Raw genomic sequence first — 18,179 nt, 5'->3', positions numbered from 1 at the left:
CACGGAAGTTGTGTTAGTAATGACCCTTATAGTGAGTCCAGTATTACTGCAAATTATTGGCTTTGTCACCCAACTGCAGACAGTTCTCTGAGCCTGTCAGTCACCTAGTAGGGGCAGGAATGGGACATTTTTTTGTTTAACACTCTTCTAAAATTCAGCTTCTGAGATGTAAGAAAAAGCAATAAAAATCACAAAAACTTGAAATAATTATATGTATTCAAAAGCAATCAAAACTATACACTGTATAGTATTACACAATCAATGACAAAATATGAATGATACACAGAAGTAAATAACATTCATTACAGCACCCAACTACACATGCACATAAAAAGATTTCACAGTTTGCTGCCCCGTCCCATACTGATTCATCAGTATGTATATATGGTAAACACCTAACAAAAAAGAATGGAATCTGGAATACAGGAAGTAACAAATCTAGCCCAGCTGTATCCCCAAAGTTCCTCCTTTCCTGTGACAGTGCAGTAGCCTAGTAAGCTCCCCAGTTAGAAGTCATAAATTAGCACCTCAGTTAACAGGAAGCACCCCAGTTAGAAGTCATAAATTAGCACCTCAGTTACCAGGAAGCACCCTAGTTAGAAGTCATAAATTAACACCTCAGTTACCAGGAAGCACCCCAGTTAGAAGTCATAAATTAGCACCTCATTTACCAGGAAGCACCCCAGTTAGAAGTCATAAATTAGCACCTCACTTACCAGGAAGCACCCCAGTTAGAAGTCATAAATTAGCACCTCACTTACCAGGAAGCATGCCAGTTAGAAATCATAAATTAGCACCTCAGTTACCAGGAAGCACCCCGGTTGGAAGTCATAAATTAGCACCTCAGTTACCAGGAAGCATGCCAGTTAGAAGTCATAAATTAGCACCTCAGTTACCAGGAAGCATCCCAGTTAGAAGTCATAAATTAGCACCTCAGTTACCAGGAAGCACCCTGTTTAGAAGTCATAAATTAGCACCTCAGTTACCAGGAAGCATGCCAGTTAGAAGTCATAAATTAGCACCTCAGTTACCAGGAAGCATCCCAGTTAGAAGTCATAAATTAGCACCTCAGTTACCAGGAAGCACCCCGGTTAGACATCATAAATTAGCACCTCAGTTACCAGGAAGCATGCCAGTTAGAAGTCATAAATTAGCACCTCAGTTACCAGGAAGCACCCCAGTTAGAAGTCATAAATTAGCACCTCAGTTACCAGGAAGCACCCCAGTTAGAAGTCATAAATTAGCACCTCAGTTACCAGGAAGCATGCCAGTTAGAAGTCATAAATTAGCACATCAGTTACCAGGAAGCACCCCAGTTAGAAGTCATAAATTAGCACCTCAGTTACCAGAAAGCACCCCAGTTAGAAGTCATAAATTAGCACCTCAGTTACCAGGAAGCACCCCAGTTAGAAGTCATAAATTAGCACCTCAGTTACCAGGAAGCATGCCAGTTAGAAGTCATAAATTAGCACCTCAGTTACCAGGAAGCATGCCAGTTAGAAGTCATAAATTAGCACCTCAGTTACCAGGAAGCATGCCAGTTAGAAGTCATAAATTAGCACCTCAGTTACCAGGAAGCATGCCAGTTAGAAGTCATAAATTAGCACCTCAGTTACCAGGAAGCATGCCAGTTAGAAGTCATAAATTAGCACCTCAGTTACCAGGAAGCATCCCAGTTAGAAGTCATAAATTAGCACCTCAGTTACCAAGAAGCATCCCAGTTAGAAATCATAAATTAACACCTCAGTTACCAGGATCCAACACAAAGTCCATATTATACAGGATAACAAAAAGGACCAGTTTCCAGGATAAGTTGTCATCTTCATACATAACATTGCCAGTAGTATTTAGACTGGCTCGTATCTCATTTGTCCTGTACCACATACCCCATGCCAAGTAGTATTGACACTGGCTCCAATCTCACATGTCCTACTCCAGTAGTACTGACTGACTTCTAATCTCATGTGTCCCACACCAAGTAGTGCTGACACCGATTCTAATTTCACGTGCCACATGCTAAGTATTGGCTCTAATCTCACATGTCCCATGCCAAGTTTTTCTGATGCTGGCTCTGATCTCACATGTCCTGTACCAAGTAGTGCTAACACTGGCTTTGATCTCACATGTCCAATGCACTGCAGTACTGACACGAGTTCTAATATCACATGTCCCATGCCATGTAGCGCTGACACTGCCTCTGACCTCACATATCCAACACCAAGTAGTATTAACACTGGCTCTAATCTCACATGTTGTATTCCCAGTATTACAGACAATGACTCCACCTTAATGTTCACCTCCAGCACCATTAGCAATGCCTGAGCTTGACATGTTTCACCTCTAGTATTACAGCCACTGCTCCACTGCTGAATGTGTCACTTCCAGTATTGTTAACAGTGTTTGTGCCTTCATATGAGATACTCCCTGTATTACTGTGACTGACACTGCCCTCACATCTCCTGACCTACTCTTAGTATTAGTGTCACTGCCCCACATTGTTATTGACAGTGGTTTTGTCCCCATCATGTTCCACACCCCGTAGTTCTGTCCCCAATATGTCCCACTCAGTACTACTGACACTCTGTGCTCTTCATGCCACATTCCTAGTATTACTAACACTTTCTTTCCCAGTCCAATCATACCCCACTTCAATATCACTGACAGTGCCCAAAGTGGTCTGTGTGTTAGCATGGCTCCAAATACAGTCTACATAAGTGTCCCCTAATATTTTGCCTGCTACAGCTCACAAAAGAGATAAAGTTAAACTAACATTTGGTGCACCTAACTTTAGTCATGTATAGCACCACTCCTCTTACTTTCCTACTACTAACCCCAATGTGTTCATGCACTACAGAAAGTAAGTTTTAATGTGTCATATTATTTTGAATACTAGTTATTTAGGTCAAAATTAAAAGAAATCCTAATGTCAAGTGTTCTACAGTAGCCCCCCCCCCCCCGAAGCTTTCTAGCTTTGTGCAGAGTATTTCTGATGGGCTTCCATTAAACAAGTCAGGTGAAGTATATAACATAAAGTATATAACATAAAGGAAGCAACAACTTATCTTCAGGAAGAAGACACTCTGTTTTCCATGTGTCACATTCTCAGAATTACCAACTTCACATGATTGAGAAAAACACACATAGAGAAAAGTCATGTATGCTGTAAAGGGGATTCTGATGTGACAGCTAGATATTAAACATAGACCCTAGGCTCATAGTTAGTCACATCACCAGTGTCTTCTTTGTGTAAGACAATTAATTAAATGAGAGGGCTAAGTGAGGCTAATGAACAGGTAAACATGAATGCTTAGTTATGCAAATGTTGCAGTGCAAGTCGTAAAACCTGAATGTCACTGCTGACATGATTACTGGAGACCACCATAAGGAAGGGTGCTGGGGAGACAATAGCATTTTTCATTTGTGTCTGGTACCTGTGATTTGCTTCATGCCTGACTACCCATATATGATCACAAAATTAACAACCTATCACACTTTATTAGCCAACCCCCCCTCAGCTGCCCATTGTGCTTATATTCAATATCCAGTCCATAAACACCACATATATGTAAGGATGTATAATAGTCTTTATGCACACAAAGTGTTTGAGTTCCATTTCTGCTGTGCATCGGCACTATGTAAAATACTCTTGAACTGTAGAGATGAGACACTTGTCTGGTCACTTTTCGGAAACCCGTTCTGTCACTGATATCTGTTTGCCCACAGTATTTTCTGTTGATGAGTATGATTTATTGCATATCACAAGGTGCCATTCTATAATGCCGGACTTTAACACTCTGACCACTGGCTAGTAAACTAGGCAAGTCTGCAGAAGTCACACAGGTCATAGATGCAGTACCAGGCAAATGTTTTAAATCACATGATCAAGCCCTTGTGCTTGACTTCTGGGATTCCTTCCCCTTAACAACCTACAAAAGTGCTATTATAATTACAGAAATGAAGGCAGTACTAAGTCACATTTCATGTTCATTTTACCTTTATCTATTAAAATGGTGCATTTGGTTACCCAATTACTGACAGGCCTAACTATCACAAGGTGGAGGGAGTATACAATGAGTTCAGGTTTGGCAAACAAATATTCTAGGCAACAGCCCAGTGATTGTTTGCCATACTGTCTCTCAAGGGAATCTTTTACTCTCAGTAGTAACTGCTGGGAAAGGTAGATAGCCTTCAGGTGGCTTTATACAAATCAGGTATATTTTGCTCCCTAAAATGCATCTGGCAATGACTGCATGAAACAGCAGTGTAGATTTTCACTGGATTTAAACATTTAGTAATAACCTTTACTTACAGTTTTGCATATGTAGGAATGAGCAAAATGCATTTCCTTTCCTTTGCTCATTTCAATGACAGTATCCAAGCTCCTCTGACTGACAGTGTTTCAGTGAACCATGACAATCCTCTGGTCAGATACTGACAGCCAACTAAAGAAGAAAGCTGATGGCAAGAATGCAGTAATAGTTTGTGGGTAAAGCCATCAGTCACAGAAATGGTTCATACATCTGAAAGTAATACAAAGACGTTGATTTATAAGTAGTTTTTGAATATAAAGAAAATGTACTCTCAAAAAGATCACTACAAGTTTGGTACTGGTGACATACAATCTTTTAATGAAGTAACGTTTGACTCAGCCACTGGACAGCAAACAGAAGCCATCTGAGCCACAGTTAATTACAGAATCATAACACAAGCCTGTTGTTTCACTTTCTTAAATATATACCTATACCAGAAGTACAGTAAGAACAGATAACTTGTTTGTTATGCATGAGGATTCTGCTCTGTAAATCGCAGCATGTCCATGTCAAATGTATGTTGTGTTTACTTGTAAGTATGTATGTGTGTCTTAGTGTGTGTTTATATGTTTCTTGTATCATTTTACACTAGACCCACTCCAAGGGTATATTTTTATGAATTATCTAATAACTTTATTAATGAAAATGTTGTAGGGAAAACAGAAAGTGAGAGAAATTGCAGAGGAATGTGCTGCTTTAATATGACTGTGAGTTAAAATTATGACTTTCATAATCAGAAACAAGCATGACTACTTTTTTTTTACCTGAAAATGTGAATACCGTAAACAAAACTCACATGAGCTCATGTCTGTCTATTGTCTGCTAGGGGTGTCTTTGTAATATAATTGTCTCTACTTAGACAGCATCTGCTTCTGTGACATTTCTGTTGTAGCTTTTTCTATTTTAGAAGCAGATCAAAAGCCATATTTGCTGCTCATTGTAGTAGCAGCGTTTGAAGAGCTGTATAACTGAGGACAGCTTTAAGAAATACATTAAGAAAAGTAAGTGGACAGGACTGTAACCCAACACTAAACAACCGACTGACAGAAGTGGGTGGATGTTAACACAACTGTCGTAGTGCCATGTGAGAACAGCAGGCTTGTGGCATACAGTAAACAACAAGCCACAAGTCTCACTTGCAGAGCTCTGTCCTGTTGAAGTAATAGCCAATTATGTAACGTGTGGCGGCTAGAAAAGCAAGTCTGCTTCCTTAGGAGCATGGCTGCAGAATGCTAAAGGCTGATCTGGACAGGACAATTGTAAGAAGACCAGTATTCAACTGTAGAAAAGGCTTATTCAAAGATATTGAGGTTATGTAGGCTAGCCTCAAGTTTCAAGGGGTTGGGAAGCTACAGCCTGAGAATATTTCATGTCCAGAAATGCCCTAGCGCTGTGTGGGGTAATTGTCAGTCACTGGTTCTGTAACAAGGAAAAACGTACACAGTGTATCAGACAGGACTTCAGAAAGCCACTCAGTTTGCAGAGTGTTGGTGTTTGAACTGCTCTCGTGGCTTTGGATTTCAGTGCCTGAAAATAAAAAGGGCACAAAAACATGGGTGCAGGCCCTCATGTTTGACCTCTAAGACACACAGAATTCTATAAAGCCTACATGCAGGACCGCCAGGTAAAGAACATCAGTCAGCCCTTTCTGTTTGTGTAATGGAAATAATCCAACACATTAAACTATACTTTTTTTGTAAATAAAAAGTACCATACTTAACAAGCTGCAATAAAGAGTATAAATGTACTGAGTTTACTATATTTGCCTTTGATGTCGTTTCTTTCTCCTGAGTATTGCTTATTGTCCATACTGAGATCCTACAAACGTATGAAGTATGGGTACATCTCACAAACAAAACATTGCAAATTTATTTTCTTTTTTTTCAATAATTTTTATTTTTATTTTTACATTAATAAATGTCACAAATAAAAACCATCTTACAACATGACCGTGTGCATATATATATATATATATATATATATATATATATATATATATATATATATATATATATATATATATATATATATATATATATATATATATATATATATACACATACATACATACATACATACACATACATACACACACACACACATATATATATATATATATATATATATATATATATATATATATATATATATATATATATATACATACATACATACACACATATATACATACATACACATACACACATATACATATGTTATACATTGATGTCAAATACCACAGGACATACAACATATCTATTTACACTATGTACATAGATGCTTTCATTGTTAATTCCACAGTTATATAGACAGTATATACATTCGTATTATCCAAGTTATTATTTAATATCTGAACTTGTATGTGTTCTTTGGTTCCATTATAGTGTATTTCTAAGTTGCTGTGTGATGAATTATGCTAATATGATGTTAAAGGTTTGTTCCCAAATTTCTCTGGATTTCATGTTTCTGTTTCTTTTATCTATTACTATTTTATGAGCTAAAAGGTGTTGTATAGCTACTTGTTTAAAACCCTCCCAAGAGATGTTTATCGTATCTAGCCATTTAAAAGCTATATACAGTTTCATTAGTAGGAAAATTGTTAAAAGTGTATTTGCTTGTTTTCTTGGGATGTTGGGTGGGAGAATGTGTAACAGAGTGAATTCCCAAGTTAATGTTGATGTTTGATAACCCGTTTTTTGTAATTGTACCTTGAGAGAGTTCCAGAGTTTATAGACACATTTACAGCTCCAAAATACATGGATTAAGTCAGCTATCTGGTCCTTAAAGTGTGGGCAGAAAGGTGATTTTGATGTGTTAAATTTGTGTAGGATTGCAGGTGTAAAATAAGCATTATTATTGATCATGAGCTGAGTGTATGCTAACTTTTTGAGGGGTAGAATCTTCAGTGTTAGATTGATTGCCTGGCTTATTTGCTGATCATCTATGGATGGTTTAATTTTTCTCCAGTAGTTAGAGAAGAGGAGGTCCTTCTGGTATTTGATTTCATTTATTATTTTATATGAATTAGTAATAGTTTTCTTTGTTGTGATAATAGTTTTCCAAAGCCTGCTACAAATTTCTATGTCACTATTGGTCATAGTAATATTTTGGAGATAACTGGAACACATTTCTTTGATTTGTCTTAGGATTATTATGTGAGATTTAGGGAGGTTTAAGTTGGTCCTCATTTCTTGTATTGAACAGTTAAGGTAGGGATAGATATCTTGGATTGTTTTATCTTTTAGTCTGGGAAAAGGGACTAAGTCTAGCATCTTATTGTTTATTTTTAAATTTGGGTTTTTATGAAGGGGTTGCAGTATTGTCATGGCCTGTCTAAGGTTCAAGAATTGAAAGAGCTTTTGTGCTAGGTTGATAGAATGTTTTAAGGGCTCTATAATGTTATAAGTTTGTATTTATTTCTGCTTCAGGAATGGAAGTGCTTTGGGATTGAAACCTAGAGCTTTAATATATCTATAATATATTGTCACCCAGAGAGGAGACCAATTTTCCATTGACGGGTTATGTTCAGCTATTCTCAATATTCTGTTAGTGTTAATGATCGAGTAGTACATTTTAAAATCTGGTAGATTTAGTCCTCCTTTGCTTTTGGGGAGTGTTAATTTTGGATAGGAAATTCTGTTTTTTTGGGTTCCCATATAAATTTTGCTAGGAAGGTATGAATTTGTTTGAAGAATTTATTATGTATTGTTGTTTGTGATGTCATGAATATATACATTAATCTAGGTAAAATGTTCATTTTGATTATTGATACTTTGGCCAAGAATGGTAGTTTTAGGTTGTTCCATCTTTTGCAGTCTTGCATTATATTTTGCCATTTAAGATTTACATTGTGTTGGTAGAAGTCTTTGTTACTCTGGAAAAAGTGATTCCCAGGTATTTAGTTTCTTCTTTAATTTTTATTGTGTTTAACAATGGTATTAGTGAGATGAGTTTGGGTGTTTTTAGGGGGAAAATATTGGTTTTATTAAGGTTTAGTTTGTAGTTAGACATAGTCGAGAAATGTTCAATTGCAGCTATTATTTTGTTTATATCTGAATTTGGTGTAGTGCAGTATATGCTCAGATCATCTTCAAATGCAGTGAGGTATATTTTGTAGTTCTGTATTGATGGAGGATTGTGATATGTATTTTGTTTAATGTATAGAAAGAGTGGTTCTAGGTATAGGTTAAACAGGAAGGGTGATAGTGGGCATCCTTGTCTTGTTCCATTTTTTATTAGGATCCTATTTGACCAAGTTTTATTTATATACAGAGATGTGTATGGGTTGCTATAGAGAGTTTGGATGATCTGAATGAAGTTATTGGGTATATTAAAGTAGGGTAGTGTTTGGAGTAAGAATTCTAGATTAACCCTATCAAATGCCTTGTGGGCATCCACTACCATTGTGTAGATGTTGATATTGTATCAGTTAGCGTAGGATATTAGTGCATCTAATGTTAATCTATTGTCACTAGTCTGTCTATGTGGTGTAAAACCGGATTGTTCTGGGGAGAGGATTTTTTCTATCAGATTTTTCATTCTGTTTGCAAGTATAGAGGTAAATATTTTAGTATCTATATTTAAGAGGGAGATGGGTCTGTAGCTGTCGGGGTTTTTGGGGTCTGTGTGTTCTTTTAATATAAATATAGTTTTAGAGGCATTAAAGTGGATATCATTTATTTTATAGTTTATTATGTAATTCAGTGTATAGTATAGTAGTTTGGCTATCAAGGGGGAAAATGCTTTGTAAAATTCTGATGTGAGTCCATCCGGACCCGGAGCCTTATGCACTTTTAAGTGTTTGATTATTGTAATAATTTCACTGATGGATATCGGCTCAGTTAGTATTTTTTGTTGGTCTAAATTGAGTTTAGGGAATCTCAGTTTTTGAAGAAAAAGAGTTCTATCTTCCTTTGAGGTTTGTAGTATTTGTGCTCCATATATTTGAGAGTATATATGTTTTAATAATGTCTTCATTTTTTGTGTAATTTTTGTCTCTGTAGTTTATTTCTGATATATTGGAGGCATTTTTGTGTTGGCAGATAATTCTGGCCAGAGCTCTAGATGGTATTTGAGCTTCTTCTGCGTAAGTGGCAAACATTCTGGCTTCATAGAAAGATAGGCTCCTGGTTTCTAACATATATAGATCCCTTTGCAGTTTTAAAAGTTCTGCTTGTGTTTGGTTCTTAGGGTTATTTATTAGTTCTTTTTCAAGATGCTCTATTTTCCCTTTCAGTATATGCTCCTCTTTCAGTTGTATTTTTTTATAGTATGCTGCTTTTTTGATAAACAATCCTCTGATTTGTGCTTTGGTTGCAGCCCATTCTATGTCAGTTGGTACTTGGGAGGTAGTGATACTTGTAAGAGCTATTTTTAGTATTGCTTCTGTTTCTTTTATTACATCCATTTTGGAAAGTAAATTAGGGTTTGATGACCAATTATGACCCCTATTCTCTAAATATATCTTTTTGTCCCAGTTAATGTTCAGTGTGATTTTGGAGTGATCTGAAAAGAACCTGGTATGTATAGTTATTGTTGGGTCCATGTTAATGAATATGTCAGAGATTAAGAAGAAGTCTATCCTTGACCACATTTTGTGGCATTGCGAATAGAATGTGAATTTCCCTGTTTTATCTGCACTGTTCCCTTGTTTAAAAGGGTCATATAGTTTGAAATCTTGTTTGAGTTCATTAAGGGCTAATGTGGCTTGTTTATTATGTGATTTGGTCAGATTAGATTTATCCTTTTCTGGGTTTTGATATGTATTCCAGTCACCTCCAATCACTAGGTAGTGATCTTTAAATTGGTTTAAAGTTGGGTATAATGACATAAAAAAGTGTTGTTGGTTATTACAAGGTGCGTAAACATTAAGTACCATTATAGGTTTTGGTATTGTAGGACTATTAAATGTTACATAGCACCATCTTCCCTCCTTGTCAGCTTTGGTTTTAAGTATTTTTTCCTTAAATTGTTTTTTAATTATTATGGCAGCCCCAGCACTGTTTGTTTTCCCCTCTGAAGCTATGATTTGACTTATCCATTTCTTTCTGCTAATTTCTGCCCATTGCTCTGCAGTCAAGTGCGTTTCTTGTATTAGTATGAGGTTGGCTGTGGTTTTTAATGTAAGGTGTAAGAATAGTTTTCTTTTCTTCTTGTTTTGGAGCCCTTTAATGTTCCATGATTCCATTTCCCACATTTATTCATTAGGTGTATTCCTTAGCTATGTCATGTATATTAGTCTTGTTTTGTTATCTTTGTATGTGTTACTGTGTGATGGTTTAGGAAAGCATCTATTTATCCCCGTCCCTACACTGTGCCTAACCACTATATCCCTGGACCAGGAATAATCAGGGGGGGAGGATGAGGGTTCATTATATGGTTTACCTTTACGTCTAATCTTGGAATGTGTTTTCCTTTTAGATATAGATTTACTCCATAGTATCCCCCCTGTGTTACTATAAACAATGCGGACAAAGCTGAACATACTAGTTCCCTCAACAAACACTGCTACTTAATATCCCTAGCCTCTTCTAACATATTATTTATACAGTGATGGCATTGCATTTAAGGTACAGCATGTATTGTTTTTGTCTTGTGACTAATTCTTTCTAATAGTATTTTTAAAACAGCTTATTAATATACATTCCTCAGTAAATTATAGCAATATGTGTACCGTAGTAATATTGTTAAACAATCAATCTTGTCATTTTTACATTTTTCTCTCATTTGACTTCTTTTTCCTCCCCTTTACTTATTCAGGTTTCGGCCTTCTTTGGTGCCTATATTGATGTTTTTCCACATCAATCTGTGTGGGTTATAAAATATATACTTGGCACCTATTTAACACAAGTAGGAAGTATAGAGAGACAAAAAAAAAAAAGAAAAACAGCTTAGCCAAACAGTCCTTCTGCTATAGTTGACATATTAAGGCTATATTTACATTATCCCAGGATTGTTAGGTTATTTTACTAATTTCCTGAGATTACTTCTCTCCAGGATCTTTTAACACATTTCTAGTATTTACATAAAACATTTAACAATTTTTTCCCTTTTTCCCAATATTAATCTATGAGCTAGCATAATTCTGACAGTTTATTTCTTGCCTATTATTTAAGGCTGGAGTTTCATTCACCTACACAGTCCTGGGTGTACTGTTTTAGTGAATGGTTCAGTTCAACAGTACCTTATTTCTTCAAGGTTTTGCTTGCAGGTTGGTTGACATCTATGGTGCAGCTTTCTTCTTTTAGCTGGTGCAGATCAATTTTCATTTTGCAGGCAGTAAAATCCTTTGGAGCTTGCTGAAATCCATTTTGTCTGACTGTTCTTAATGAAGCCATCAAAAGCCTAGGGGGACTGAATTTGCAAGCCAATATCCGAGATGGGAACTTCCTTCCTATATTTATGCATCGGAAACAGCAGTTCATTTTTGGTTCCCACCCAGGCTGTACTTCCCTTTCCTGTGTTCCTCATGGCTCACATCAATGACCCAAGGGCCTAGACAGCAAGGGGAAGATTTCAGAGTTGGATCCCAGCTAGAGTGCTCATGAATGGGGTCGTTTTTTCATCCAAGGGACCTTTATCTTTTCTTTTGTGGATTTATTTAACTTCTGAAGGTGGAATTTGCTTGAAAACAGCCAGGAATGTCTCTTTTGCCTCTTTGGGGTTAGCAACCATGTATTTAACCTCTTTGATGTAAAAGATTAACTGATTTGGATATTTCATCTGGAATTTGATTTTTTTTTCTATTAGGAACCTGCAGTATAGAGATAGTAGTTGTCTTGCTTGTCTTATTTGTATTGGGAGGTCTTGAGCAAAGGAGATTTTATTATTATTCCAGGTGAGTGTGCCTTTTTTCTTTGCTGCCAGTATGATTTTATTTACATCTTGGTAGTTTAATATTTTAATATAGACAGGTCTTGGTTTCAGTGATGTTTGCATTTCCCCCAGGGCTCTGTGGGCTCTCTCTATTGTTATTTGCTGCATTTCTTCAGATTCCTCTAGGAGGGAATTTATTATTTGCTTGATTGTTGGTATTAGATTGTTATGAAGTACAGTTTCAGGTATTCCACTGATGATGATATTGTTCCCTCGAGATCTTGCTTCCAGGTCTGTTAATTTTGCTTGTAAGTTTTGTATTTCTTTGTCATGGGCATCAGTTTTTTGAGAAATAGAGTCTATTTTTATTTCATTTTCTATTATTTTGGACTCAGATTTTTCCATTCTGGATATTATTTGGCTGAATGAGTCACCAAAGGTTTGAAATTGTAATGATAAGTCCTTTAATGCTTGCTGGATAGGTAATAAGGCAGATTTTATGTCTTCCAGATTAGCTGGCAGGTCTGTCTTGGATTTATTTGCAGTTTTACAGTTGTCAGTTTTAGTTGTCTTTTGTCTTTTTGAAGTTGTGTCTTTCAGGTGAGGCTAGTATTGAGAATTTGGTCTTAGTTGTTGTTGTTTCCATATTATTTTCCTCTTTTGACATCTTGCTGTATAGTGTTTTACCAATCTTGCAGTCAGATGCAGGGCCTTAGTAGCACATTGCTTAAGCTGTTATTCAGAAATCTTAGTTAATCCTGCTGTTTCTGAGCTGAATCTGTCACTTTTTCTTCCTCTTTTGTTTGCTGGATGATATTAGCAGTAAATATCTACAGTTATTTCTGTATTATTAATTCTGCATTGCCTTCTGGGTTTGTTTTAATCCAGGGTATATCGAGACCTAGGTGATAGCAGTGCTCACAGAACAGCGGCCATTTTGAACTCCAAAACATTGCAAATTTTGCTATCATGCATTTACCCGGGGCTCATACCTCTCAACTGACCAGATTTTCGCAGAATGTTCAACTTTTTGCCTTATATTTTTGCTCTATTTCTCATAAAATTTGTGTTTTCTGGCAAATTAGTGAGGACTGAAGGAAACAAATAATACTAAATAATGACAGACATTTGAGTTTCAGACTTCAAATCCTTCAGAAAATACATAATAATTCAAGACTTTTTATTCAAGTAACTTACTAAGTTTATAGGAACAATATTTAAAATGTGTCCCTATTTTTGTGCCTTTGTCCTCCCATTATTTCTGTGTTTTTCCAGATTTCTTGAACTGAGAGGTTGAGAGGTATGCTCCACAAAATGTCTGCAGTTAGACTAAATCAAGTAAGGGGAAAATCATGACAGTCATTTTGCAGCTTCTAGAACTTGTGGTAAGTTGTAAAGAAAGCAGAGCTTTTTTTCTGTTTACATGCTAACCCTAGTGGTATGTTTACGTGTAAGGGCAACACCTGGGAGTTGTGAGATAATGTGTCACACTGCCAATACCTGGGACTTGTGAGATAATGTGTCGCACTGTCAATACCTGGGAGTCATGAGATAATGTGTCGCATTGCCAGGAGTTGTGAAAAGATTTGTAACACTGCCAATACCTGGGAGTTGTGAGATGATGTGTCGCACTGTTGATACCTGGGAGTTGTGAGATAATTTGTAGAACTGCCAATACCTGGGAGTTGTGAGATTTGTAGCACTGTCAATACCTGGGAACTGTGAGATGATTTGTAGCATTGCTGATACCTGTGAGTTGTGAGATGATTTGTAGCACTGCCAATGCCTGGGAGTTGTGAGATGATTTGTAGCATTGCTGATACCTGGGAGTTGTGAGATGATGTGTCGCACTGCCAATACCCGGGAGTTGTGAGATGATGTGTCGGACTGCCAATACCTGGGAGTTGTGAGATGATTTGTAGCATTGCTGATACCTGGGAGTTGTGAGATGATTCGTAGCACTGCCAATACCTGGGACTTGTGAGATGATGTGTCGCACTGCCAATACCCGGGAGTTGTGAGATGATGTGTTGGACTGCCAATACCTGGGAGTTGTGAGATGATTTGTAACACTGCCAATACCTGGGAGTTGTGAGATGATGTGTCGCACTGCCAATACCTGGGAGTTGTGAGATGATGTGTTGGACTGCCAATACCTGGGAGTTGTGAGATGATGTGTCGCACTGCCAATCACTGGGAGTTGTGAGATGATTTGTAACACTGCCAATACCTGGGAGTTGTGAGATGATGTGTCGCACTGCCAATCCCTGGGATTATGCATAGCACTGCCAATCCCTGGGAGATGTGAGATTATGCATAGCACTGCTAATCCCTGAGAGTTGTGAGATTATACATAGCACTGCTAATCCCTGGGAGTTGTGAGATTATGCATAGCACTGCTAATCCCTGGGAGTTGTGAGATTATGCATAGCACTGCTAATCCCTGGGAGTTGTGAGATTATGCATAGCACTGCTAATCCCTGGGAGTTGTGAGATTATGCATAGCACTGCCAATCCCTGGGAGTTGTGAGATTACGCATAGCACTGCTAATCCCTGGGAGTTGTGAGATTATGCATAGCACTGCCAATCCCTGGGAGTTATGAGATTATGCATAGCACTGCTAATCCCTGGGAGTTGTGAGATTATGCATAGCACTGCCAATCCCTGGGAGTTGTGAGATTATGCATAGCACTGCTAATCCCTGGGAGTTATGAGATTATGCATAGCACTGCTAATCCCTGGGAGTTGTGAGATTATGCATAGCACTGATAATCCCTGGGAGTTGTGAGATTATGCATAGCACTGCCAATCCCTGGGAGTTGTGAGATTATGCATAGCACTGCTAATCCCTGGGAGTTGTGAGATTATGCATAGCACTGCTAATCCCTGGGAGTTGTGAGATTATGCATAGCACTGCTCCCATTCCTCCATTTTCCCATTTTCTGTATGGTAGCATGAAGGAAGGAATCCATACATGATGTGCCTAAATATTTAACAGTTTACTCACTGAGGGAATGGACAATAGGACTAATTATGCCATAGGAACATCTGATCTGGAAATGTGAAGGAAGCATACGAGTGCTGATTTGCACACCTGTGAGTGTAAGCTAACTGCCGAGCTTAAATAAAGCAACATACATTATACCAGTGGTTCCCTGTGGACTGGCTAAAGGCCACAATGCTTTGGCTGTTGTATTATTATCTGCCATCTTTTTCTGTTTCTTTGAACTGCTCAAATATAGTCACTTTGACTTCCACGTAGAAAACATGAGTGAATGTCACAGAGAAACACTAACAGGAAAATAACACATAGGAATCAGCCTAGAGTAGGTGTGCCAAAGGAAAATTAAGACAGAGGGTTACTTTGCTGAAGTGAATGGCCAAGGTAAGGCTGCTGTGATGCAAACACAAGTATTTTACACTCAGTATATTTCAAACAGTAGATGATCCTGTCCAGTATGGAATCCGATGAAACACAAAGTGTCAAGCAATGTGAAGAAAGACATATCTGACCTTTGAGAGGGTCTCTATCTTCCCTACAAAGGTTCTGACACCAAAGGAGGATCACCTAGTCTTCTCTTTGCATCTCATCAGGTATATCCTTCAGGTTATTTTCTCACTCCTCCCAGGAATTCCTTGTCTGTCCTCCATATTCCTGAGTCCTGAACCCACACTTCGTTTAGTTTTTTTTTGTTTTTTTCGTTAATAAAGCATTAATACAGTACAGAAATACACATGTTCATTGGTACTAACAAAAGACAGACTCATAAATGGCATGACAAGACTAATGGTAAACTGCATTTGTTTGTTTGAATATGCTGAATATGAATGTGGGGCTTGTAGATAGATAGATAGATAGATAGACAGAGACAGACATATAGATAGATAGATAGATAGATAGATAGAGACAGACAGACAGATAGACAGAGAGATAGATAGATAGATAGATAGATAGATCGATAGACAGACAGATACAGAGAGTGTGTGTGTGTGTGTGTGTGTGTGTGTGTGTGTGTGTGTGTGTGTGTGTGTGTGTGTGTGTGTGTGTGTGTGCGTGCGTTTGTGTGTGTGTGTGTGTGTACTAAATTTCAGCAAAGCAACTGTCTGCTATTACACCTTGTTAACACAACTCTGTGTTCTTGCGCACTGTCAGCATAACTTTCTGCCCCAGTACCCTGACATCAAAAGTCACTTCTCATGCACCCTGTCACATAACTCTCTGCTCCTGAACCCTGTCACATAACTCTCCGCCCCTTAATCCTAGAGCATAACTTACCAGTATGGTTAGTCTCAGGTCCAGAATGACCACAGGCACTGACAGCATTAGGAATACTCATCTGTCATTTAGGCGTACAGAGGTTCTTTATGCTGTATTTATCATATATCCATTTTTACACAAATAAATTTATCGTATTTACATCAGTCTTAGATAGAAAGAATATAAGAAGAAAAAAACATAAACATTCTGCACATACACACAGAAAGAAATAAAAACATAAAATTACTATGATTCTTTCATATATTCCCTGTTATTTTAATACATTAATATTGTATTACCTTTCCACCCTTCTTGACGTATCCACTTTCTCAATCTATCCATTATTTCCTGAATATTCATGAATCTTACTAAATAATAAATCTTTGTTTTTCAATTTCCACAGGAGTTCCCTATTTATCAAGGGCAAACTCACCAAATATATGGTTCTATCAAGTCTACACCCTGTTTCAAAAGTTGTATAATGCTAAAGAAAGTTGACTTAAGTAAGGAGTATAGGGGGCACAACTCCCCAACTGAGAAACTCTGAGAATAACTGCTTGACAGGGGGTCTAACTCAACAAAATGGCATGCTAAGGAGCTTGCCCATAACAATTAGACTGGCATCCATCTTCCAACACTTCTGATTTATCAGGTAGCTGTTTCACCATTGCTTCTTGGCCTTTTAGGTAATATCAGGTGTATGCTCAGTAACTACATACTTTATTTTTACTGATTTCTGCTACTAAATGGTATATAATCAATAGAATTATACCTAAAATATCAAGAAATACACAAATCATACATATTCATTAAAAGCCCAAGAATGGCCCAATTTCATACCTGTATTTGACTCTATTGCCTCTTCCAAGAGACTGTTTGAAGCCATCCATGTTTTGATGGAAGTAATACTTCCTTGTATCTCCCCAAGCCATCCCCCTTATGCTTTGAGCTTTATCCGTTTAACCTTTTTCTTCCTTCTCTTGCTTTTCCTTTTGTTTTTATGTCGGCCACACAATGTCATTTAAAACTTTCTTTCATACTCATTCTGCTTTGTATCTTCAGGATTATATATTAATTTTTTATTTCAATATACTGCACATTAGTTCTGGGGCAAACTGTCTTCCATTCTTATTGCCTTCATCTGCATCACCGGTCTTGTCTGTTTCTTTGCAAATATGAGGTATTCAGAAAGAGCACGTTATTTTAAATGGCTCTTCCTATTACAGAAAGATGGACAGCAATGCTGATTTATTTATTTACTGGTGGTATTCCTTTCTGTGCAATTTAATATACCCCAGTCTTCCTTTAGGTAATCTGATATGTCTACTTTTCACATACCTGTTTCCATTGTAGATGCTGCCATTTCACTTCCAACTATCTGCCGCTATTCAGTTGTTACCTGGGCTTCCACTTCCCAGATGCATTATTCTGCTTTAAATGTGCCTTATTTTCACCATTCCTCTAATTGCACTAAGTCCTTTTTCATCTTTTCTGACCATTTTATGCATCAGTCCTGATGTATGTGAGTGGTTTAACAGGTAGCACTCAACTGTGATGCTGGGAAAAATCAGAAGACTGCAGGCCGACATGTGATGCCTCATTCATATTCCACTACTAACGTACATCTGCAGCTTCAGCGCTGGGGCACTGCCTTTCAGATAAGTTATTAGGCTAAGTTCCTGACTGCCTGAGCTGGTAATAATTTAGGTGGTTGTTAACATTCTATGGTGTTTGTCAAAGAGAGGAGCTGAATAAAGGGGCTTCAGACATGAGCTGAAAATAATTGTATTAAAAC

At 37.5% G+C, this 18,179-nt stretch overlaps 1 protein-coding gene across 2 annotated transcripts in view; it reads left to right on the top strand.

The window, feature by feature from the left end:
• The window catches only part of LOC122806248 (serine/threonine-protein kinase WNK2-like), a 6,957-nt gene extending 888 nt beyond the window's left edge, over positions 1-6,069 (top strand). The window contains exons 1-2 of one of the 2 annotated variants that reach the window (XM_044076511.1): positions 1-782; positions 963-6,069. The exon at positions 1-782 is cut by the window's left edge and continues 888 nt beyond it. In XM_044076511.1, coding sequence (XP_043932446.1) covers positions 770-782; positions 963-1,900 — 951 coding nt within the window. In that variant the 5' untranslated portion in view covers positions 1-769 and the 3' untranslated portion in view covers positions 1,901-6,069. Of the gene's footprint in view, positions 783-924 lie in introns of both variants that reach the window. The other variant, XM_044076512.1, reaches the window with a different exon arrangement.
• The last annotated feature ends 12,110 nt before the right edge of the window (positions 6,070-18,179 follow it).

This window comes from Protopterus annectens, chromosome 7.part0 (genome assembly GCF_019279795.1).
Source record: "Protopterus annectens isolate FY-2018-M chromosome 7.part0, PAN1.0, whole genome shotgun sequence".
Lineage (NCBI taxonomy): Eukaryota > Metazoa > Chordata > Ceratodontiformes > Protopteridae > Protopterus > Protopterus annectens.
This window is presented reverse-complemented; position numbering and strand designations above follow the sequence as displayed.